This window comes from Cetorhinus maximus, chromosome 12 (genome assembly GCF_964194155.1).
Source record: "Cetorhinus maximus chromosome 12, sCetMax3.hap1.1, whole genome shotgun sequence".
Taxonomy (NCBI): Eukaryota; Metazoa; Chordata; class Chondrichthyes; order Lamniformes; family Cetorhinidae; genus Cetorhinus; species Cetorhinus maximus.
This window is the reverse complement of record NC_135890.1, coordinates 51,567,129-51,593,048: the sequence shown is the minus strand read 5'-3', so window position 1 is coordinate 51,593,048 and position 25,920 is coordinate 51,567,129. Positions and strand designations below refer to the sequence as shown.

The following is a 25,920-nucleotide window of genomic DNA, read 5'->3' as shown; positions in this document are numbered from 1 at the left end:
CTAGCATTTTCTGTTTTAGGTTTAAAAAAAACTTGTTATATTCACTGCCACATAATTTAGAAATAAAGCAATCTTGTCCAAACCTTGCAACAGTAACCCTCTACAACAATCTTGGCTCTGGCCTTCAGAGAGTAACATTTTTCACTTTATGGTTAAGTATTAACTTGGGCTACTAAAAAATATTGATTCACAGTAACTATAATCTTTTGTGGGCACTGTGTTTATATTGACTCTGATAAATATTGTTAGAATTATATAGCATAGGCAGCAGCCATTTGGACTACTGTACCTGTGCCTTTTTTCAGAAGAGCTACCCAATTAACTTACTCTTCTGCTTTTTCCCCAGAGCCCTACAGGTGTCTTTTTTTCAATTTCCATTAGAAAGTTACTACTGACGTCAGCATATAAGTCGACATTTGAAGCCTTGAAAAATCCCTCCAAAAATGGGGGCGACTTACATGCCAAGGGAAAAAGTGAACCACTGGTGTGGGTGGCTGCCATCTTTGCTGTTTGCCACGAGGTCTGCACTGTATGGGCATACCTTACAATTTCCACGCACTTCGCAACACAGTGTGTGTAGCCTGCTTGATCCCTTGAAACCAGTTATAAGGTACCACTAAGTATAGCATCCATTTGTGGGGTGAAAAATTGGGGCTGACTTCTAGTGCGAGTATAGCATGTCGTGGCTGAAAAGGTGGTTGGTGTGTGTGTGGGGGGGTGGTTGGTGGGGGGGGAGAGAGAGAGTTGATTCTTTTACCAAGTATATATCAAGACATGATTTTTGAAGACAAAAATGGGGTCATCTTATACACCGCAACAGTGCTATTTATTGAATGTTCCCATCATCCTTCCAGATCATAACTCGCTAAGTACAAGAGATTCTCAGCTCCCCCCTTCTTTTTTCCAATTGCCTTAAATTTGTGCCCTTGCTCCCAACCCTGACAATGTAAACAGCTTCTCCTATTTACTCAATTAAAACCATTTATCAACTTCAAAAACTCTATTCAATCTACCCTTAACCTTCTCTGTTCTAAGCAGAACAATCTCAACTTCTCCAGTCTCTCCACGGAACCGAAGTCCCTCGTCCCCAATACAATGCTAGCAAATCTTCCCTGCACTCTGTTCATAACCTTGAGATCCTTTTTAAAGTGTTCTGTTCTATCGCAATACCACTCTCCCAATTAAATGCTGATCATAAGAAAGCTTGTTTCAGTCTGTCTCTGTCCTGGGTCTGTGATCTGTGTTCCATAATTTGAATTACTTCCAACAATAGTTGTCTTTGTGAAGACATGCTTACATCAAATATTGATTTTTAATTCATCGAGTGGAAACAGGAATTGGGCCTTTAAAGGGAGATTTTTTTTGAAACAGACTAAAGTGATTCCAACGTGCATCAAGATAGCAGACACTAATTTACATTACAATATATTCATTCACATTCCAATCCTATGGAAAAGGGGTGGCAATTCTGCAAAACTCACCAAGGACAATTACCTTGGGGGACTGTGAAAGACCTCCCTTCCTGACATATTGACAAGACATGTTTGGAAATCACCTACCGTATTCAACAACTGAAGATGAACCAAAATACTGCTTGGACAAAATACTTTGATTTTAAAATAGCCCTCCAGGTGAGCTAATCGCGTTATAATTGGAATCTACAATTATACTTGGATTATGGGCGGTTGGAGAGAGATCACAATCAGCCAAATCTTTTGTGTGGTTTCAGCACGTGGGTTTCTCAGCAGAACGGAAGTTTAGTTGCAGTTAAGTGGAGATCATGTCTCTCTCTCTCTACCCAACTAACAAGTTTGGACCCTGTCTACTAATTTGACTTTGTCTCCATTCTGTAGACAGAGGTTTTAAAGAAGGAGCTTAACTCCACAGCTGTGTCTTCAGGGGAAAAAACAACTCTGGTGTCTATATCTTTAAATTTGATGTATCAAGACCCAAGATACAAACTGAACTTCTTTTATTTCTTAGACTCTAATTTGGCCAATCTATCCTCCCCCTATTCTGTAATCTGTATTTCCCTGTGGACTCAGGGTGTGCACATGTATGCATGTGTACAGTCGAGCTGAATTTTGTTTTACCCAGATAGTTCAAATAAAATGAAATTTACTAGTTAAACTCAAGAAAACCTGTCTGCTTGGTTCTTCTATGATCGTAGTGTGTAAACAGTTAAGCACTTGCTGAATTGGCACGTGAAGCCTTGTGCAAATAGAAAAACTTGTTGTGATCAAACGAGGAAGGGTAAAAGAGGGGAGCAATTTGACCCCTCCACACCTGGTCGCAACAATGTTCACCTCTTTTGTCCAAGCCTGTTGCTCAATACCAAGTCGAAGCACTTCTGTTTGGAGTGGGAATGAACTGCAATCATCGCAGCTCCTCAGATTATTGACCTACACAAGTTACTCATCACTCCACTGAACAAATGAAGACATTTTTCACCTATCTTGAGGCCTGAGACATTCTCATAATTGTACAATTGAGTAACTTACCAGGCTACTTCAGGAGGAAGGTATTAAAAGTAAGCCATACAAAGCAAGACTGGAATCACATGTAGGCCAGACCAGGTGGGAGCTGCAAGTTCCATTTCCCAAAGGATATTAGTCAACTCGTTGAGTCTTTACCAGTAGGAAGTCGGGTTGTGTGAGAGGGAATGGAATTATCAGGCCAAGAACAAGGCACATCCATATTAAATCTCCTTTGCTTTGCCTGTCTTCAACTATATTCCTTTACCACTAGGAATATTTTAATTTCCTACACCAGTCAAATTACAGGCAATGCTACATCCAAAAGTAACTAGGCTGAGATTACCTAAACTTATAGCACCCAAGGGTGATCATGTATAGCTACCAAGGAAGTAAAGACCATCCCTCTGGACAGAATTAAAGCCAAAGTCAATTGTTGCGGGGTGGTGGGGGGGTGGGAAGCACATTTATCCATATACCGCCGTCATTTCTGAATGAGAACAACTAAGTTTCAACTGTTGAATACAGAAGTACAGCAGTAAATCAATACATACATACAGAAACATACAAATCAGGAGCAGGAGCAGGCCGCTTGGCTCTCAAGCCTGCTCCGCTATTTGATAAGGTCATGGCTGATCTGATTTTGGCCTTCTAATTTCCTCTCTACCTTTTGACTGCCTTGTCAGTCAAGAATCTATCTAACTCAACCTTAAAAATAACAATGAATACCCACTGCTCTCTGGGGAAGAGAGTTCCACAGCTTAATTCCACAGGGACAAGATGCCTCATGACAACCAGATACTGGCTGCAGATCAATTGGTTTAAAAATCAGAAATATGACAACTTACGTAGTGACCGTCGACGTTTATTCTTTAGCCTCCTTCGCTTGTTCATAACTGCTTTAGAAGGTGACTCCTCCTTAACCTTCGGCTGACTAGTGACTTTTGCAGAGTTCTGTTGGCTGAAGTGTGTAGGTACATGACGAGCAAGGCCACCTTGCGATGCAAAGCTAGCAGTACACCCACCAACAACACACTGAAAGAAAATAGAACAGAAAACGTCACATTTCACCTTGCAGTATCAAGAGCAAATCACTGCAAAAATCATATTCGTACAGCAAGCTGAATGTTGAGCAAATACAACTGTTGGCAGTTACATAAATAGGCTGAATAACTGGGAAATACTATACTCTATCCCAACCAAATTTCTGTTCTCAAATAAAACATTGTAGATCTTTGAAGAAGAAACAAATTTCTGATGTAAATTAACTGCTTTGAAGCACTCGGGTATTGATTTTGAAGATTCCAGATGCTATCAGGATGTCCATTCACTTTCATGCAATTACACACTAAATCAGCGGCCCACATAAGAAAAAAAAATGAAGCATGTACCAAAAATCCAGTGTCAGTGTGGTTCAGTTGGTGACACACTTGCCTCTGAATCACAAGGCTCCAGATTCAAGTCCCACTGCAGGGCCTGAACACAAAAATACTGAGGGAGTGCTTTCTTTTGGACGAGACATTAACAAGAGGCCTCATCTGCCTGCTCACGTGGATGTAAAAGATTTGAGGGCACTACTTCAAAGAGGAGCAGGGGAGTTAACTCCAGTGCCCTGGCCAATGTTTATACCTCAATCAACATCACAAAAACATATTATTATCTGGTCATTATCACATTGCTGTTTGTGGGAGTTTGCCGAGTGTGAATTGGCTGCTGCGTTCCCCACATTACAGCAGTGATTACACTTCAAAAAGTACTTCATTGCTGTAAAGCACTAAGACATCCGGTGGTCATGAAAAGTGCTGCATAAAAGCAAGTCTTTTTTAAAAAAATTGGAGATCAGTTCGGGTGATTAGTTTGCAAATGCATCATGCCTTCGTAAAATTGGAGAGTTAAAAGCATTAATAAATCTGGAGGGATATATATTGTACTTATATTGGAGATGTGCTTTAGACTTGATGAGAACCAACAGCTTAATACTCCTTCCTGCTGAACACTTTCGGAGAAAGATATATTGGCCTTGGAGGAGGACAGCCCCGATTCACCAAAATACTAGCATTTAAAAGGTTAAATTATGAGGACGAGTTGCATAAACTTGGCTTGTATTCGCTTGGGATTAGAAGGTTCAGGGTTGATTGTTTCGTGATTTTTAAAATGATAAAGGTATTCAATAGTGTATATACACAGAAACTATTTCCCCGTGAGGGAATCCACAACTTAGAATTTGAGGTATCCAAACATTCAACAGTGAAATCAGGAAATATTTTCACACAAAGGATAATGGAAATCTGGAACTCTCACACTAAGGGCTGCGGCTGCTGAGTCAAATGAAAAAAAAAAACAAGATGGATAAGATTTTTGTCATTTAAGGGTATTAAGTGATTTGGAGCAATGACAGATAGATGGAGCTGAGCATAGTCATGTTCAAATGGAAGAGCAGAAGAGGCCCGAGGGGCTGAATGGCCTTCTCCACCCCTAAATTCCGATGAAGGTGGGACGGCAACATTAGGAAAGTACCTACTGCACTGCCTGAACACAATGATGAGAAGGCTGATCTGAAGGAGATCCAAACCAGTCTTACCTACCTACTAAGATACAAGCAAAATACTGCAGATGCTGGAAATCTGAAACAAAAACAGAAACTGCTGGAAAAACTCAGCAGGTCTAACAGCATCTGTGGAGAGAAAGACAGGGTTAATGTTTCAAGTCCGTATGACTCTTCTTCAGAGCTGTCTTTCTCTCCAAAGATGCTGTTAGGCCTGCTGAGTTTTTCCCGAATTTTCTGTTTTTGTCTCATCTACCTGCTCTCAGTTCCACAGTATGTTATTTTTTTTTATAATCTTTAGAATTGTCTTCCTAAACGGAGTTGGTGTACTTGGTGACCGCTTTGGTGCCTTCGGAGACGGCGTGTTTGGCCAGTTCCCCCGGCAGCATGAGGTGGACGGCGCTCTGGATCTCCCGGGCCGAGATGGTGCGGCGCTCGTTGTAGTGAATGAGGTGCGACGCCTCGGAGGCGATGCGCTCGAAAATGTAGTTCCACAGTGTTTTTTTTTTCCAAAGGACAATTTGATTTTATTTACAAAAATGGAGTGTTCCACAGTATTTGTTAAGTTCTCAACCACCGAACCCATACAGAGTTCGGCCTTGGCGTTTCAGGGCATAGACCACATCCATGGCGGTAACAGTCTTGCGTTTAGCGTGTTCCGTGTAGGTGACCGAGTCTCGGATGATATTTTCCAAGAAAACCTTGAGAACCCCACGAGTTTCCTCGTAAATGAGGCCGGAGATGCGCTTAACGCCCCCGTGACAAGCGAGGCGGCGAATGGCAGGTTTAGTGATTCCCTGGATATTATCTCGGAGGACTTTCCGGTGCCGTTTCGCACCCCCTTTACCGAGTCCTTTCCCACCTTGCACAGTCCATTATTACTACTTGATCAGTTTCAGCTGCTGCCTGTTTGGGCTTTTCCTCCTCCCCTGGTCCTTAGCAGCTTTCAAGAAGCAACTCACTACTCAGTTTAAACAGAAGCAGATGACACAATTAATGCTAGCTTACTAAATGGGTTACTTACTGATGTTCTACTATGTGTTGTGTGGATGTCATTAATACTGACTAACTGTTGTTAATTTAAATTTCAATATACGTTTTCAAACTCCAATTGTACTGGTGGAGAACTTGACAAAACTCCAGTAGGATTTGACTGGTCAAACTGCAAGTATATCAGTTATTTAAGGTGAGAAACTCAATTCCAGGAACAAATTACACACTATTTTATTAAAGTAGTAATTGCTCCACAGTTATGAGTGTGTTAATAATCTATATCAGAGTCTAACCTTCAACAGGAAGCAGTGAAAACACTGGTGCTTACATTGTAAATTTTGCTTTTATCATATCTATTGTTCTGTAGTCAATACCACTTTCCAATATCTTGATGTTCAGAAAATCAGTTAGGGTGCTGTTATGCTGTCAAATTTCATATCAGTGCACTGCAATACTTTGAAAGTGTCAAGATTCCAATTTGATATCCAAAGCCACTCATGTCAAGCAGTGAGAGATCCTGCCAACAGGCGGTCTTGCAGCACTTTAAGACTATCAAGTCTGCAGTCTAATTCCAGGCTGGTGTAAAGTGCATTTTGAAAGTGACCTAGGAGCCCCATTTTGTTTGAATGATAAAAATTAGCTCTGCTTGCTATCCACACTCGAGTGCAGAACTCCTCTGTGGATCATCTAATTGCAATGTGGACAGATGTGTAGTGGGCAGCATCAGTCTGCCAGTTATGCATCATGCTACAGATATACTGGCCAGAGCCCAAAGGCAGCTGTATGTTCAGCCTTAATCTGCAACAACTGGTTTCCAAAGGCACATTTCAACCCAATCATGCAGTCTATGACTTATGCCAAACAAAAGGATAGTTAGTTATCTTCCTTCTTCCTTAACCGAGGTTTTCCACCCACGGTGGTTGACAGGGCCCTCAACCGTGTCCAGCCCATCTCCCGCGCATCCGCCCTCACACCTTCCTCTCCCTCCCAGAAACATGATAGGGTCCCCCTTGTCCTCACTTATCACCCCACCAGCCTCCGCATTCAAAGGATCATCCTCTGCCATTTCCGCCAACTCCAGCATGATGCCACCACCAAACACATCTTCCCTTCACCCCCTCGGCGGCATTCCGCAGGGATCGTTCCCTCCGGGACACCCTGGTCTACTCCTCCATCACCCCCTACACCTCAACCCCCTCCCACGGCACCTTCCCATGCAACCACAGAAGGTGCAAACCTGCCCCTTCACTTCCCCTCTCCTCACTGTCCAAGGGCTTAAATGCTCCTTTCAAGTGAAGCAGCATTTCACTTCCACTTCCCTCAATTTAGTCTACTGCATTCGTTGCTCCCAATGTGGTTTCCTCTACATTGGAGAGACCAAACGCAGACTGGGTGACCGCTTTGCAGAACACCTTCGGTCTGTCCGCAAGCATTATCCAGACCTCCCTGTCGCTTGCCATTTCAACACTCCACCCTGCTCTCATGCCCACATGTCCGTCCTTGGCCTGCTGCATTGTTCCAGTGAAGCCCAACGCAAACTGGGGGAACAGCACTTCATCTTCCGACTAGGCACTTTACAGCCTTCTGGTCTGAATACTGAGTTCAACAATTTTAGATCATGAACTCTCTCCTCCATCCCCACCCCCTTTCCGATCCCCCCCCCCGTTTTTTTTCCAATAATTTATATAGATTTTTCTTCTCCCAGCTATTTCCATTATTTTTAAATGTATTTCCATCCATTGTTTTATCTCTACCTTTTAGCCTTTTTCGATTCCTTCACCCCACCCCACCCCCACTAGAGCTATCTGTACCTTGCTTGTCCTGCTTTCTACCCTTAAATAGCACATTCCTTAGAAAATATCACCACCTTCAACACCTCTTTGTCCTTTTGTCTGTGACATCTTTTGGTTATCTCCGCCTATCACTGGCTCTACTTGTCCCATCCCCCCTTAAACCAGCTTATATTTCACCTCTCTTCTATTTTTACTTAGTTCTGTTGAAGGGTCATTCGGACTCGAAAGGTTAACTGTGTTCCTCTCCGCAGATGCTGCCAGACTTGCTGGGTTTTTCCAGGTATTTTTGTTTTTGAAAAGGATAGTTATTTTGGGAGCACTTTATTTCCATGTAATTTGACACTCATGGTTTTGACTCATTCCTTACAAAATTGCACTGGTAGTCTTCTGAAGCCATGATTTGACAGAATTTACAACGGGTGTTTTCATACATACCTTAAAGGGTTTGTCTCCACTGTGTGTAAGCATGTGCCTCTGCAGCCAGCTTTGACTAGTAGATGGTGTGTTGTATACTTTGCACCCTTTCCATAGACAGACAAACACCTGAAAACACAAATTTGGCACATGTTTGAAATACTACTTTAAGGAAACACCACTCAAGATTTCAGGAATTTTTCCCTCCTTTAACAAAAGCTAAATATTTTTGGTGAAACAGAAAAAGTAAGGGGTGCCAGAGCTCGGTAACTGAACACCTCTCTCTTTTGGGCTCCCATTACCACAGGACTCTGACATGCAACTTAGTACAGCCATGTGCAACATAAAGCTTCATCTGTGCTGTCCCAATATATTCAATGGCAGGCAAGCATTCATACTGTATCAGTTTGACAGCTTTTACACCATTGGTCATGAGATGACTAGCCTTTGCACTATTTGTGCAAAATTGTGAATAGCTGCGCCAAGAACTCTCACTCACTAAAATCTGAACTGAGACTTCCTAATAATTTCACACAGGGCCTTCACAGCTGGTAGAGGAGGGCTTTTATCCCATCAGTCTGGGCTACTTTTGAGTCTGATCTTTATGATGCTGATCCTTTTTTATAAGGGACTATTTGCGAGTCATGCAAAACATTACACACTCAGATTCAAGTCACAAACACGTTACAAACTCTTTGAACTCAAGTCATAAAAACGCATCACATTTGAGAGTGCGCAACACCAGATCTTTTGCATAACCTATTGTAAACTAAGAAAGGCAATACAAGAGAAATCTAATTTGCACAAATTAGGTTTTTTTAAAAAATGCATTCAAGTTTCATGTCAATGATTGGGACATTGTGTATAAACTCGCTGAGTAAAGTTCACAGTACTGACATAGATGAGTAACACAGAAAGAAGCTGTGGACTCAGAAGCAGTGAAGGTCTTACAAAGACAGCTCAACAGGATATCAACCCAGGTCAGCAACATATGAAGGACAAATGCAAAGTATAAAGCTTTGGGGGAAAAAAATAGGAGGCAATCACAGTCCTCTGGCAAAACTCGACAAGTTGAAAAGGATAAAAGGATCTGGAGACATTAGCCAAAACACTGCTCAGCATGTCCACTGAACGTGCAATAAACAAAGTAAACAGAATGCTAGGTTTAAAGTATCAAATCAATTCACTACAAATCACAAAGCATCATGCTGAAATTGCAACCTGGTCAGGCTGCAACTAAAAATACAAAAGGGGAGGCATTCAGCCCCGAGAGGACATGAAGATGTCAATAATGAGGCCGATCCCAGTTTCAAGGGATGAACTTGAGGGGCAAAATAAGCGAGCACTTCAGCTCAAAGAAAACTACTTGGTGGAGAGGGGAGGCCTTACCTTGTCATATAAGTTGCCTAAAGAGATAAAGACAGACCTTGACCAGGCTTTTAAATATGCCAGGGTGAAAAAACAAGATGTCAAAAGTGCACGGTAAAGAACAAGATTCCAACAGGTGCCAAAGAATTCTTTGCACAAAGCATGATGGAATAATTGCCAAAAAGAGTAACTAACGTCAGAACACTGCACTTGTTTAAGAACCATCCAGGGATTGTATTCTAGAAGATCAAATAGGTTGAAGGGACTTTTGCAGCCCAAGTTATTTTCCAATCAACTCAAATTAATTTCTTTCCAGTATTTAGGAAATTTGCACCACTCTTTGGAAGAACAGAGCTCCATTAGCAATTCAATTTTGTGCTCAAAGAACTAGGGGTGAGGAGAAAGAGGAGAAATCGGTTCATAAAATTTGCCCTTCAAGCGAAACGGTGCCAATCACCTTTGTGCAACGAAATAAAACTGTGTGGTAGTCGATCATGATAATCATGGCCATCTTGTAGGGCATGAATCACCAAGTTTTTCCGTTCCTTCTATAAAGATAAGTGCCTCTCTAGTAACTAGCAGAGGTCAGGAACTTGCCATATGGGAAACAGTCCATGTGAACCACTGTCTTACCACTCCATGGCGAGGGGACATTAGCGCATCAGTGGCTTCCTCAATCTGAACAGACATGGGAACAGACAGAGATCCTTTCACTGATCACAGTCTTATCTAAGGTTTACAAACACAAGAACAACATGATGTCAGAATATACTCAATCTATGACATGTATTGGAACTGAATGGGCAGTTGGATTACAACCTGACCTTTCATCCTCCAGGCCAGAGTTTAAATTTAGCCGAGACACTGCCAGCTACAATGGTCTTATGATAAATTAGGACAGTCGCAACCCAGAGCACAAAACTGCCCATAGTCTGCAGTAGTCCACACTAAACAAGTATCAAAGAGACTACAGAGATGTTTAATTTGGGAACTGAAATGGACACTGGGGTATTGAGGGGCTGCTTTTTTGGGTTGGGGATAAGTATTTGTTGAGCATAATAAAATTAACTTCACTCTGCATTGGCTCCTATTTTATCCATTCTGGAAATGATTTTGGCCAAGAGTATTGACAGCAGTGAAAAATTGATCCATTTCTCAGTAGCTGACATATAAGGATATGGCTGATAAAGGCAAGGATAATTGTACATCAATCTGACAAAATATATACTTAAGTTGATTATCTAAATGCAATCAAGCTGGAAACACCACCAGGTCCTGTCAGTTCAATACTCAGCAGTTCAAAATGTGTCCAATTCTCAAGCCTGGACTTAATTCACGTTTCACATTATTTCATTTTCTAATTTTCCACGAGCACCATTTCTTTTAAAACGCTTGCTTTCTTTTTCCTCCTGTAATCTATTGGATTACTTTTTTAAAAAACTCTCACAATGTCCAAAAGGGGCTCCCAATTTGTAAACAGCATTAAATCACTTAATCTGCCAGTAAATTAGGTTTCAGTATTGCTACCAGGCTTATGTGTGTTGGTTAAATATTTTAGGCATGGAGGTAAAGAAAAAACAAAGTCACACAAGTCAAAAACACGAATGAGCTTAAATTTCCTGGAATTGCTTTTAATATAACAGTCGCAAACAATAGATCATTTTCACCAATACTTCATCTTGCACTAACACAAAGCGCTCCCTCCTGTTACAGACCGAATTTGAGGAAATAAATTTAATAACTGTAAAATTAGCACTTTCAAATGAAAATAAGTGTAAAATGTTACTACTCGCATGCTTCACTGAAATTCATAAAAATTAAATCAATCTGGCTCAACCTCCAACAGAAAACATTCCATTGATTGAAGGTGCAACAGCTCAAATGATTTTAATATTCAACAATAACATGGTGCATTTCTGTTGCATACATTTTACTTGGATTCTTAATGGGAACCCACCACAAACCAGGGTGATATATTTAAAATGACATGTCAAATCACAGATTACCACAATTATATTTCTATCTGAAACGTTTAAAACCTGCACAGGATGGTGGCAATATTGCAATTCTGGTGAGAAAAAGGGAAATTGAGGTAAATCAATTCCTCTGCAGCTCTCTAATTATTTCACACAATTTCCAGAAACCACAGAACAAGGAAAGACTGTAGTACATTACACACATTGAGCAACCTACGACAGGCGGCGCACGGTGGGGGTCAAAACAAAAGTCAAATCCAGGAGCAGAATCAGTGTAATCAAGAGAGTTCAACTATTCAACACACTGAACACATTATTTTTTGGTTTTCAGATAGTGTGTGGCAAAACATAAATCCAAACCCTATGGCACTAATATTTGTTTCCACAGAATTTGCAAACCTTGTCCTGGAAAATGGTAAGGTTCTTACAAATTTGTACATTATCCTTTTCCATGTGGAAATAGGTTTAAATTAAGTTTATTTTCAAATATTTATATCATTCTCATTATGTTTCAGAAAGTTTTCCACAAGTTGGTATTCTGATAGAACTTTCGCCTGAGGTTTCTCACCTCTCTCCTCACTAGTGAATGAAAGGAAAATCGTGGGCTAATCAGCACATAAACAAAATAACAACATAAGCTGTGGGGTAGATTTTCCATTTTGGGCACAATCGGTGAAAAGGAAAAATGTTTTAGTTTTCACTCAAACTTGTATGTATATTGCCAAATGTATAATATACCATGAACCTGTGCAATTTGGCATTTTAAAACATTTTTGTTTAAATTTATAATTTATAAATAAATTTAAATTGGTTTTAAAAATATTCCTTGCTGTATTTAAGAGTGGTAACTTGAATTAATAGAACTGTAAATGGGCTTAATTACAAAAATAAGCATTTTTGAATCGATGTCGATCCACCACCTGCCAGTAACCCAATCTTGAATGGTAGCCATTTATTAGATATTGCAGTACAGTGGTCAGTTTTAGTTTAAAATATTGTATTCCAGATTTTTAAGCATTCCTAAAGGTGTTTGAGCACTCAAAAGAACACAACTTTTTTTTTAAACAGCCTCCTCAAAAGGCCCACAAACAAGTCCAATTAGAGGAAAGTCCCAATTGTGATTAATTCATCCTGGTCAGGTCACTGGGCAAGGCCTACTTCTAAGGTGATATTTTTAAACTAGCACTGAATGTAATTACAGTCCCTGAGATCTATTGTGCTGGTCTGGGCAAATTTTACTGAAAAAAACAATGCAACTGAGTGGAAACTGCAAGCCAAAAGGTCTATACAGGAGGGTGGAAGCAATTTTACTTGAAATCGTAATATTTTGGGTTTTCTGCCAATTTTCAAGCTCAAAAGGAGTCTAAGGGATCACTCAAACACTACATATCTGCAGGGCACAAATCAGCCACTGGCTGAAATAATTGCCAAACGTATATTTGATTGACCAAATGTAAACCAAGAGGCTAGCTAAGGCACTGATCTGAGTCAGACATGGCAGACATTGTCAACTAGGCTCGATCAGCAAATAACCATATGGTCAGTTGTTTGCCTCTGGAGATTTAAACCCATTCGCTTTTGCACTTGTCTCTCCTAATGTAAGGCTACAACAATGGTCAACAAAAACTACAAAACTGCTAGAAGGGCAAAAATGGAAAAAAATCCACCATCATGAAATATAACAAAAAGGAAGCAATGTGGGGAATAAGGGAAATGGTTTGGGGAGTTGGTGGGGGTTGGGGTAGTGGTTTGAGCTTAAACAAGAGAAGTTCCTTGCAGACTCAGCAAAGTTTTCTGAAGTGGTAGGCAAGCTGTATTACATATCTTACACTTGGTCCACACCTTCTCAGAATCAGCAAAGTATGCAACATTTTATTTTAACTCGAATCATATGTCTTCAGTAAACTTATTACACTGCACAATTTGTGAATCACAACTCTGTTCAGGCTATTCCAGGTTCCAGACTATTCATAAGCAACATCATTAAAGATCAGCTAATGTGTAAACCTGCTATACTTTCACAAGTTTCAAGTCAAAACAAACTATTTTAAAATGATATTGAATGGTGGGCAGCTTAATATTTCTTCTGATTTGAGTAACTGAACCTTCATGGAACATTGGGCTGTTATTCTGGTCTGTGTGGGCAGGTACGAGAGGAGATGAGATAAAAACTGGGCAAGCAGCTAGACAGAAACCAGCCAAGAGACAGAAAAACAAGGCAGTTATTTCAAGAAATAGATTTTGGGGACAAGGCAAGAACATGGGCAAACTGCAAAAATTAGTTTGAGGTTAAAGCACCAAGGCCAAAGCACAGGATAACTGAGATTAGATTAGTTATGTAAAAAAAAAATTTATTTGCAAATGTCAAATTCCAGCGTAATGATTTCTGTCACCTAAGTATAAGCTGCTGCTATACACTGACAAGCAATACAGACACCAAAAAAAACAGAACTGCTGCACCAATTCACTGGGAAGTGATATTGTATCAAACAATTCTTCCATTATGATTTATTAAAACATATCCAACAATTTAGTAATTCAAATGTTTTCAACAAAACCCTGCTCTTAAAAATTTAAAAACTACGATTAAATCTATCCAGTTTTAATCAAAATCAAAACAAATGCAGAATTTCTTTTGGTTTCAATGTTGTGCAAGAACTCTCGAAAGCCTATACAATGACATACGGTGGACTTTGTGCCCAGTAATTCAATGTAATTAAAAGCAATTCAGATTCTTACTATTTGTATTTTTTTTAAATCATACATTTGTGCATTCAAAAACGGAAAGTGAGAACAAGAGTCAAAGGCACCATGTTCTGGCTTTGCAGTTCCCTTACAGGGATAATGGCAATGCAAACTAGTCAAGGCACACTCATGTGCACAGTGGCTACAGATGACCAACATAGACACTGATGCATTACAGTTAGAACCCAAATGGAGGAAAATTTGGAGCAGGTAGCATGGAGGAAGAAAGCATGGAAACAAGTTACAAATACAATGCAAGTGAAAAAATATTAAGTTCAATCTTCCAATCTAATTGATGATGATATTCTTTCAAGCAAATTACACCACACCACCCGGCAGCCACCTCAGAGCAGAATGAAAGCAGCTAGAGGATGCTATTTATTCACCAGGTCCATAAATACATGTGGCTTTGTTACCTCACATAAAAAAAATGTAATTGGAGGAAGGGAGAGGGAGATGAAATGACAGTACACACAGAAGAAGTCCATGCCTTGCTGGGTTATCTACTACCTAAGCACCATGCAAGTATGGTATGACTTCATGCAGCGCAAATATGAAATATTACTTGTGTTACCATGAATAAATTAAAAACAAATGAGCATCTACAATCTAGCCAGTACACAAGACATTTTAAACTACATCTAAACAGGTATAAAGCAATTCTATTCAAAAACACAATCTTGGTTTACAAGTACCCAATTTCTAACAAATGTATTCTCAAATATCCACTACTAGGCCTCATCAATAATTATCTTCTAACTTGGCACTTAGCTAAACTAAAGGAATAAAGAGAAAAAAAACAGACCCCTCCACGTTGCCCATCCACATGTATTGAACGGATGTGATCTGCCAAATCTGGACTGGAGCTGAAACTGGTATGACATTGGTCCCAGCAGCAGTTGTAAGTGATATTCTTTCCTGAAGAAGTAGTACTTCCGTGACCGTTTATCAGCGCAGGTGTAGAGCGTCCACTGGAGATGGTACTGTCCATATCCATTAAGGTGCTGCTGATACTTTGAAGAAAAAGCAGTATTTTTAATAGGGTGCATGATAACATCAACATAGAATACATAATAAAATATTGTATGAATAAAGATATTCACCCTTCACTGGAATCTCTCTTGGTATGCTTACTGCAGACTTCCCAGAATAGTCTCAAGTGGGCATGGTCATAAAAAAGCATTCGGAAAATGGGTTTCATGGCAAGTATAAAATATAAATGTAATGAGGGAATCGTGAAAACCATAGGATCACAGCTGGAGTACTGTGTGCAGCCTTACACTCTACATCATGGGAATTATGTTGAGAGGGTATAGAGGGCACAGCGCAGACTCAGTAGGATGTGGTCTGGTATGAGGAAATTCAACTTTTAAGACTTGAAAAAGTGGAGCTGTTTTTAATAGAATATTGAAGGTCAAGGTTGATTTTGAAAGGGGTGCTAAAAGTTACAAAAGAATAGGAGAGAATAAAATCGACTGTTTCCAAGTGATTAAAGTGCCTGGAACAAGGGGTCATTGGTGTAAAAAAAAATATTGATAGTTAGGACAAAGAACCAATGAATTTTCCTTTTCATAGACTGTTGTATACTGGAGTTAGCAATTGTAGTAGAGATAATATCAAGTGTTAAGACTTGCAAGATAGCTGTGGGAAAGGTGGGGGAGGTGTGAGGGCCAAGCAAAGGGGTATGGGATCAAAGAAAGCAAATGGGATTAGAACCATTGTGTGTAGGGAACAAATGCCAACACAGACTGGTTGGGACAAAAAACTGTTGCTGTTAAATTTCTATGTAATTTGAAGAGTTTTAGAGTACATTGCCAATGCTACGGTGTCCATCAGGAACTATCACAAGAAAGTTAAAGTAATGAGATACTTAAATTCTAACTATTTTCACTGCGATCTGAAGTGTTGCAGTTTCAAATTCTTGCTAAAAGATCTGAAACACCATTTAAATTATTGGTTGAATACTTTTACTGTTACTAATCTTTTAAAATAACAAGACAGCCTTGTTAAATGTTCAAGCTATTACTCGTAGGCACCAAGCTAAATAAGGTTGAAGATTTATTTTTGCTAGCTATTTTGCCATTATGGCTGTAATCACAGGTTACTCACACCAGATTTATAGCATGAATTGTAACTCTGGTTATGGCTTTAGTTATGCAATATAATTGGTGAGCAAATAGAAGACTTAACAAAGGGCTAACTGGCTCAACACTAACAATGAATAGATATAATAGGGGTTTTCCACACCACCCAAGGCTCCAATGAAACATAATACACTTGCTCAAAATGAAAACCTGCTGGAAAATAAACCTGTAGAATAATTTATCCATCTGTTGTCCAACTCAACATCACAAATGCCTTGATTCAAGCTTTTTTTTTGAGGCTGCACTTGGGAGACACAAAGCGTTAATATAGGATCAGCATAGGGAAAACTTCATATTCGTTCAGAAATACAGTACTGGAGCCTCTCAGAACAGATAGAATATCTTACACTGATTAAAGATCATAATTTGTCAGCACTAATCTTTGTCAATAATTGATAAAATTAGGGGAAGAATTGATATTTAAAAGGCAACTTTTTAAATTAGTCTCTAGCCACAAACCAACACTACTGAGTGAGTCACCATGGCCAAGAAACATGTAAGGAAGCCACCAACTAATGCATTACTTTATTATATTAATGACAGTATTAACTATATACTCTATAGGAAAACAACTGGTGCAAGTGTAGCATCCAATTCCTGTAACTCTTCAATTTTCTTGAGAACAGCAAGGCAATCATGCAAATGCAACGTATCTGCCCTTTCATCTGAAGATTTTCTTCTCAGATTAAGTCAATAGTTTCCAAAGATCAATTGAAAAAAAAAATCAGGTTTAAACCTGAAAAAAGTCAAAGTAAAACTCGTACAATTCTCTTTACAACATTAAAAGGGATGGTTACTGCACATCCCCCTTTATGGAACTTTATTCAGTTGTCTGAGGCTGTGCTATACATTGATGCTATTTTACAGCAGAGATACCTTGCATCAAACAGTGGATGCGTGTACCACACAACTACATCAATAATTCTGTCTCTTCAAACAGATTATTCGTGGAACATCAGGGAATGACTGAAAATTATGCTAAATTTAATGATTACCCTCCACACTTTTTTGACAACAGTTTTTAAATTTAGTATAGCATATTCACTGTTCGCAATGGGGACGCTAAACATAGACTAGGTGATCATTTTGCTGAACACCTCCATTCAGTGTGCAAGTGTGACCATGAACTTCCAGTTGCTTGCTATTTTAAGTTTCTAGCCCACTCAAAACTTTGTGCTGTCTCCTACACTATTCTAAGGAAGCTCAAGGAACAGCACCTCTTTCAATTCGGCACTTCACTTTCTGAACTCAGTTCAACACTTTATCATAATCACTGTTCCCAATTTTTAAGACAGCAGGTGCTGGCAATGATTCTTCTGTTGCCGTTTACAACTCCGGGTGGATCTTTTATTTCTTGTCCCACAACCATCTCAATTTACCTAGAACCATCATTTTTATTGTCATTTAATCGCTCCTGCTTTCCGTCCTATCACAGAACTTTTCTTTTATCCTTTCCTCCTCTCCCAACCTCTATACTTGCTTAAAACATGCGACATCTCTGAAATGTTAATTATTTCTCTCTCAACAGATGCTGTTGAGTATTTCCAACATTGTCTGTTTTTATATCATTAAAGGTCGAGCATGCCCTTGTCAGTTAGTCTGCACTTAGCCCATCTGATACCACCATAACCACAACCATATGGCTGCTGCTATTCCATATTGAAGAAAAAAACTTGGTGGCACAACAGCAGTGCTTAGATCTAGATGCCCACTGAATCCACTCTCTCGTAAAAGTCATTTTCTCACAGCATGCAAATAGCATGTCCACTGTCAGACACCTGGGCCAGTCAACAGTTATGTCACCCAATTCTTGTGCTCAAAGTTTCTGAAATACTTCTGGTAGCTGCATGTCTTGAAGCATTTTCTATCTTGTCACGGATTTAATCACTGACTTCAAATCCCTCAGTCAGAGGGCGAGAAGAACTGCAACTTTTACTGCAGCACACACAGAAACAAAAATTGCAGCTTCTAACCTCTTTTCTCGATCTCATCTCTCATTGGTGCATCAAATCAGAATTGTTGCATCGCTCCACGAGTTGACGATACCTCAGCATCAATGTTGAGCTTCACCGTGTACAATGAATTTAATGCAGGTCTTCTTTTTCAAACCTATGCTCAATTTGATAGAATAGTAATCTCATTTACAAGAGTTATTGTTCTCTTCCCTGCATGTCCTGAAAATGGCAAAATCAATCACCTAGTTGGCTGAAAACTTGCACATCCATCATATTCTCTGATTTACTCAAACAGGAATCAAGTCAAAATTGTACTCAGGGCAACTTGGGGTGCATTTACACTACAGGTAAAATCCATCCAGGACCTGCACAGCAGAAGAAATGTGTGTATGTCTGTGTATATACCGTAGCTGTCTTGAAATAGTTCAAATGCAAATGTGTAGGCAGCCAGGGGCTGTAACTCTTGCTTTCAACATTTAAACTGAGGTCGCAGAGTTTTTAAAAATATGCTGGATTTGACAATGACTGGATTGACATTGCTTGCAGTATAAAACAAGAGGGTTCTGAATCAGTTAGAACAGGTTCAACTACATCACACTAAATTCATGAGAACCAGACGCCAGGTGAAAAGGTTGCCAGTTAAGTTGCCCAAAATGAGGGTTTTTATAGTAGGGATTATAGCGTAGTCGAAACAGCATCATGGTTGAACCAGAGGGGTAATAATGAATATATCATTAATCCAATGTCAATACTGCATTGTATAACAATGAAAATAATCAGGGGTAAACTCAAGAACCATCTGTTACATTTACAGTAAACAGTAGTCAACAGGAATCAGAAGTGGAAGATTCTCCCTAACCATACAAACACATGAAGTAGTAGCAGAAGTGGGCCATTTGGCCCCTCGAGCCTACTCTGCCATTCAATATGATCAAGAGCTCTGCAATTTCTCTCCACTTAAAGAATACGCTGCCTTTCTATTCTTCCTGGCAAAGTGGACAAGTCCATATTTTCCCACATTATACTCCAACTGCCAATTTTTTGCCCCTCACTTACGTCCCTTCATAGACTTCTTATGCCCTCTTCACAACTTATTTTCCTACCTATCTGCATCATCAGCAAATTTAGCAACCATACATTTGGTTTCTTCATCTCAGTCATTGATATAAATTGTAAACAGTTGAGGCCCCAGCACTGATCCCTGCGGCACTCCACTCGTCACATCTTGCCAACCCAAAAATGACCCATTTATGTCTACTCTGTTTCTGTTCGCTAACTAATCCTCTATCCATGCTAATATGTTACCCCCTACACCATGAGCTCTTATTTTGTACAGTAATCTTTGATGTGGCACCTTGTCAAATGCCTTCTGGAAATGTAAGTACAGCACATCCACAGTTTACCCTTTATCCACATTGTTTGTTACGTTCCTCAAATAAATTAATCAAACATGATTTCCCTTTCACAAAACCATGTTGACTCTGCCTGGCTGCACTGAGATTTTCTAAGTGCCCCTTTATAACCTCCTTAATAATAGATTCCAACAATTTCCCTACAGCAGATGTTAAGCTAACTGGCCTGTAGTTTCCTGCTTTCTGTCTCCCTCTCATGATTCGGAGTCATATTTACTATTTTCCAAACTGATGGGGCCTTTTCAGTTTCTAGGGTATTTTGGAAAATTAAAATGTGTGCATTTACTATCTCAGCACCCACTTCTTTTAAGACTCTTGGATAAGTCCATCAGGACCTGGAGACTTGTCAGCTTTTAGTTCTAATAATTTTCTCATAACCCTTCCCCTGGTAGTTATAATTGTTTTAAGTTCCTTCCTCCCTTTCACCTCCTGACTCAATTATTTCTGGGATGTTATTTGTATCCTCTACAGGTGAAGACAGACGCAAAGTATCTGTCAAAATCATCCACTATTTCCTTATTTTCCATTATTAATTCCTCATTCTCACTCTATGGAGGACCAATGCTCACTAACTAGCTTCCTTTACTTGGAAGAAACGTCATCTGAATGCTGGCACACTCTACAATGCAAACAGACGCCCAAAAAGCAATGGAGGGATTAAGGACAGCACTTGAAAATACATAAAGAAATCAGTCAGATGACAAGAGCAGACACATATTACATCAGTTATGATGGGATAGAGGCTAGCAGAGTGCCCATTTAATTGCTGTTAGGGGTTCTAATGTTTCCAATTCACATTAATAGCATAATTAGCTGAAAAATAACAGTGTGTGAACAATTATCAGTGTGCAAATCAGTCAGCAACTTGCGACAAAGAAGATATATACCGGGAATTATGTTATCACCACAAGCTGCTGGCCAATTTGTGCCACTCTGAAAACAGCATCTCTACCTGAACGTATGTGGTTTTCATTAAAGAGAGCCAGCATGGACATGAGGGCCCAAATGGCCTCCTATGGTGCAATAGCCATTCTATGATTCTAAACAGTACAGAAGAAAATTTTAAAAAGTAACAAATGGAATGCCTTCCAGAAGCTTAAGGCAATGGAAGGAGTCTGAAGAGTGTAAAGCGACCTTTGAGTGCATGTCTACAGATCCCATCAGATATCAGGACCAAGTGGATAAGGTAGTCAAGATTGCATTTGGAAAACTTTCCTTCAGAACATTCAAGTATAGGAAACAGAGTATACTTCAAGACACCATTTGTCAAGGGTCTAGGTGAGCCAGCTAGTATACAATGCTCAACAAAATGTCAACTTTTTTTGTATACATGGAGTGACATAACTGGACCTGTTGGCAACTGCAATCACGTATTCATATATTCCTGAGTTTGAGGGCACAGGTTTTTCTCTGACCCACAGCATGCCCTGATATCTGTAATTCAGCAACTGATGTCTGTCTTTTTTTTTTATACAGATGGTAAAAAACAATGTCCAGGTAGCCTATTAGCTAGAAAAGACACTGGATCTCGGTACCTTAATCTGTGAGTAAATCATCATCACTGGCAATGAAATGCAGCACATCTGGTAAAATCATGGAAATGTAGCTGAAATGGCAGCAAATCTTAGTGGCTCTTATTTAATCGCACCGGAGAGAATCCATGCCCCAAATGCCTCTCTAAAAGGCAGCGTAATATCCAGTCCCAACAATTTCATGGCTTTGGGTGCACCAAGTGCTGGAGTAACCAATTAAGTACCCTCTCTGTATCCTGCTAAACCATTTGTACATAACTGGTTTTAACACAGAATATTTTCCAAACCATTTCAGAGTGCAGCGATGAAGAAAAGGGCAAATAAAAGGTGAGGCTTGGTGAGCTTTCAAAAGGTTACAGCCACATTTGATACAGGACATTGTATTAAGTTTCAATGACTGCTCCTTTACCAGTTTTTCAAGCTTCACTTAGTTGCAAAATTTGGACATTATTTGTAGACCAAAGAATTTTGAGCAAAGAACAGGACCAAGTAGTACAACAGCTGCAGAAGATACGCAAGCCTGGTGTGCTGGGGAAGAGATGTTAAAATCGAAGCAAGTTCAATTCATGCAATTTGACACACAAGAAAAACTCGGCTAACGTGTTGAGAACTAAGATAAAAGCAAAAAAGTGCAGATGCTGGAAATCCAAAACAAAAACAAAAATACCTGGAAAAACTCAGCAGGTCTGGCAGCATCTGCGGAGAGGAACACAGTTAACGTTTTGAGTCCAAATGACCCTTCAAAAGAACCTTCTGTTGAAGGGTCATTCAGACTCGAAACGTTAACTGTGTTCCTCTCCACAGATGCTGCCAGACCTGCAGAGTTTTTCCAGGTATTTTTGTTTTTATGTTGAGAACTAACCCAGCTTTAAATAACTGCAAGTCAGTATGGCAAGAAAACACTTGAAAGTGATTAGTTTTTTGTCAACACTGGGGTTCAGCAACTTTGTAGAATTTTTTTTATATATCCCTCACACTGATTTCTAAATTAGTGAACCCTAATCATGAATCTCGATTTCAAAAGGAAAGAGATGCTCTTCATTAAGATTGATAAAAGTTTGGCAGCACATCTGAGATAATTATAAGCTGGTGCTCCCAGTTAAAAGCATCTTTCTAAATCTAGCAAGATGCCATAGAAAGAACATTTTAAGATTAACATTCAGTGCTTCACAATGATTCAGTGCATTTATCCCTTGAACAGCTGAATTATGTAGTAAAGGACTGAGTCTGTGATGTTAATTTCTGACAAGCTGAGTGGGTAGGTGTGGGAACCTTTCGCCAACCTGTCCAGGTGCATGCATGGGGGGGTAAGCAAAGACACATCTCCCTTCAAGGGGACGGCAAGAAGAAAAACTGCACAAAATGAAAATCCTTCCTAGAAATTCAAAATTCACATCTGTACATCACCACAGATCTTAATAGAATCAGTGCAATACAAAAAGTCAAATGATCATTACGAAACATTCACTCTCTTCAACTGGAGATTGTTGCTAAGTATCGCACAGTGTATGTATTGTGTGTGTATATTTTATTTTTATATATGTATACACACTGACGAAATTAACTCGCTCAGCATTCAGATTTTCAAATATACATGAGGAATTATCGAGGTGAAATGGTCTCAGAAAAAGTTACAAAATTTTAGTATGGGTTTCACCATGGATCACCATCAAATGCAGATCTACTTTTTTATTTGAGGTTATTGATAATTCCTATAGGGGCAGGTGTAATCACATGTGGAAATCAGGGTTATATACAATTTCCACCTTCAAGCCTATTTGACAAACAAGGAACCCAAATCCAAAAAATTGCAAATTCCCTTGGTCAGATCTCTCAAATGACAAGAACTTTAGTAATTCATCAATAATTCTGCTTATTTTAAAAGCAAATCTGCTTTGTCAACCCATCATAAACTACAGTTATTTATGTATGAGTGAAGAATTCAATACCTTCCATTGGCCATTTCACTGTGCTGACAATAAATATTTTAATGTTCATTGGCTTTCAAATGTGTATTAAACAGATCTAACTATCAGTTTTGAGGGGGGAGCATTGAGTTCGTCATCCTCTTTTGGTCTTCAAAGTGAAGGTATTACAGAGGATTACAGTACTTTTTCTTCCAGTGCTCCCTTCAGCCATCAACAGTACAGCTAGTCATAGAATAAACATCCCTCTACCTGTTTTAATCCCAAACTCGAATCAGTGTACCCTAATGCAACAAATAGAAAGTTCCCATGGTGATGATCCTTGTAGCCCAAGCGAAACCAGCAATTCATTTGATGCTTCTCTGGTTTAGTCTCATACCCAAGAACTGTGTCGCATATACTGTGTATTTATTCAAGGGTTATAGAGGGCATTTTATATGATAGTTGCAAGCCAACCTAGAAGCAATGTTTAGAAACAATATTTTAAGGATGGATATAAAAGTTGTGGTCTTTGACAAAACAGCCACAATATCAAATCAGCAATAGTTTTGAAAACTAAAGTCTCCAAGCCCATTGTCCCCTTTATTCAGTCTCTGCTGCGGATATTTGACAGGATAGAAAACATTACTTATTACTTCTGCCAAGTGGGAGCAAAAGATCACAACATAATGAAAATACTCAAACGTCACCTGTATTACGACTGAGGTGAGGGAAAAACTCTTAACTCATGGTTGCGAACTTTTAGAATTCTCTACCCGAGAACGCTGTGGATATTCTGTCATCAAGTGCATTCAACACATAGATCAATTCATTTATGGACACTAAGGGAATCAAGGGATACAACAACTTTATAGCACCTTTAATGTAATGAAATGTCCCAAGGTACTTCACAGGAGCATTATAAAACAGACTGACACTGAACCACGTAAGGAGATATTAGATCAGATGACCAAAATTTGGTCAATGTGGTAGGTTTTAAGGAGTGTCTTATATGAGAAGAACAAGGCTGAGAGGAGTAAGGAGAGAGTTCTAGAGCTTGGAGCCTAAGCAATGAAGGCATGGCCACCAATGGTGGTGAGATTAAAATTGGGAACTAACAAGAGGCCAGAATTAGAGGAGCAGAGATAAGAAGGCTGTGGGTTGGAGAAGATTAGAGATAGGGAGGAGCAAGGCCAAAGACAGATTGAAAACCAGGATGAGAATTTTAAACTCAAGACATTGCTTGACAGTGAGCCAACGTAGGAGCAAGCACAGGGATGTGTAAATAAAAACACAGGCAGCAGAGTTCTGGATGACCTCAAGTTTAGAGGGTAGAATGTGGAAACCAGACATGACTATTCATGTCTAGAGGTAATGAAGGCGTAAATGAGGGTTTCAGCAGCAAATGAGCTGAGACAGGGGCCATGTCGATTAATGTCTGTGAACAGTTTTGGTCCCCTTATCTAAGGAAAGACATACTGGAATTGGAGGCAGTCCAGAGAAGGTTAACTTGGTTGATCCTGGGTATGGCGGGATTTCCTTATGAGGAGAGGTTGAGCCTGTACTCGTTGGAGTTTATAAGAATGAGAGGTGACCTTATTGAAACAAATAAGATTCTTAGGGGGCTTGACAGGGTAGATGCTGAGAGGGGAAACAGAAAATGCTGGAAAACTCAGCAGGTCTAGCAGCATCTGCAGAGAGTGAAACAGAGTTGGCGTTTTGAGCCCATATGACCCCTCTTCAGAGCTGAAGTGGAAATGTGATTAAATTTATACTGTTTAAGGGGGGTGGAGCTGGTGAAGCTGGATAGAAGACCAGCGATAGGTGGGATTACCCCTTTATGCGGTATGTGGAACATTTCTTGTTCCAGTCCCACTCAGGTACTCCCCCCATAATTCTTTTTTCAGTACACTGATGACTGTTTCAGTGCTGCCTCATGCTCTCATCTGGACCTGGAAAAATTAGTCAATTTTGCTTCCAATTTCCACCCCTCTATCACCTTCACATGGTCCATCTCTGACACTTTCCTTCCCTTCCTTGACCTCTCCATTTCTGGTGATAGACTGTCCACCAATATTCATTACAAGCCCACCGGCTCCCACAGCTACCTCGACTACAGCTCCTCACACCCTGCTTCCTGAAAGGATTCCATTCCATTCTCTCAGTTCCTTCGCCTCCGTCGCATCTGTTCTGATGATACCACTTTCCAAAACAACACTTCTGACACGTCTTGCTTCTTCCTTAACCGAGGTTTCCCACCCACTGTGGTTGATAGGGCCGACACCGTGTCCAACTCATCTCCCATGCCTTTGCCCTCATGCCTTCCTCTCCCTCCCAGAACCATGATAGGGTCCCCCTTGTCCTCACTTTTCACCCCACCAGCCACCGCATTCAAAGGGTCATCCTCCGCCATATCCGTCAACTCCAGCATGACGTCGCCACCCAAACACATCTTCCCCTCAACCCCCGTCAGCATTCCATAAGGGCCGTTCCCTCTGGGACACCCTGGTCCACACCTCCATCACCCCCAACACCTCATCCCCTTCTCGCTACACCTTCCCATGCAATCGTAGAAGGTGCAACACCTGTCCTTTTACCTCCTCCCTCCTCACCGTCCAAGAGCCCAAACTCTCCTTTCAGGTGAAGCAGCATTTCACTTGCACCT

The 25,920-nt window shown here is 40.0% G+C and overlaps 1 protein-coding gene across 14 annotated transcripts in view; it reads right to left on the bottom strand.

The window, feature by feature from the left end:
* Positions 1-25,920, bottom strand: part of aebp2 (AE binding protein 2) — a 147,417-nt gene that overhangs the window by 97,839 nt on the left and 23,658 nt on the right. For 12 of the 14 annotated variants that reach the window (XR_013578142.1, XR_013578145.1, XR_013578143.1 and 9 more), the window contains exons 2-4: positions 15,114-15,321; positions 8,241-8,348; positions 3,323-3,509 (exon numbers count right to left, since the gene is read on the bottom strand). Coding sequence is in view for 5 of the 14 variants with exons in the window: in XM_078553588.1 (XP_078409714.1) it covers positions 3,323-3,509; positions 8,241-8,348; positions 15,114-15,321 (503 nt within the window). In the remaining 9 variants the exon portion in view is untranslated. The remainder of the gene's footprint in view (positions 1-3,322; positions 3,510-8,240; positions 8,349-15,113; positions 15,322-25,920) is intronic. The other 2 variants (XR_013578149.1, XM_078553587.1) reach the window with 1 other exon arrangement.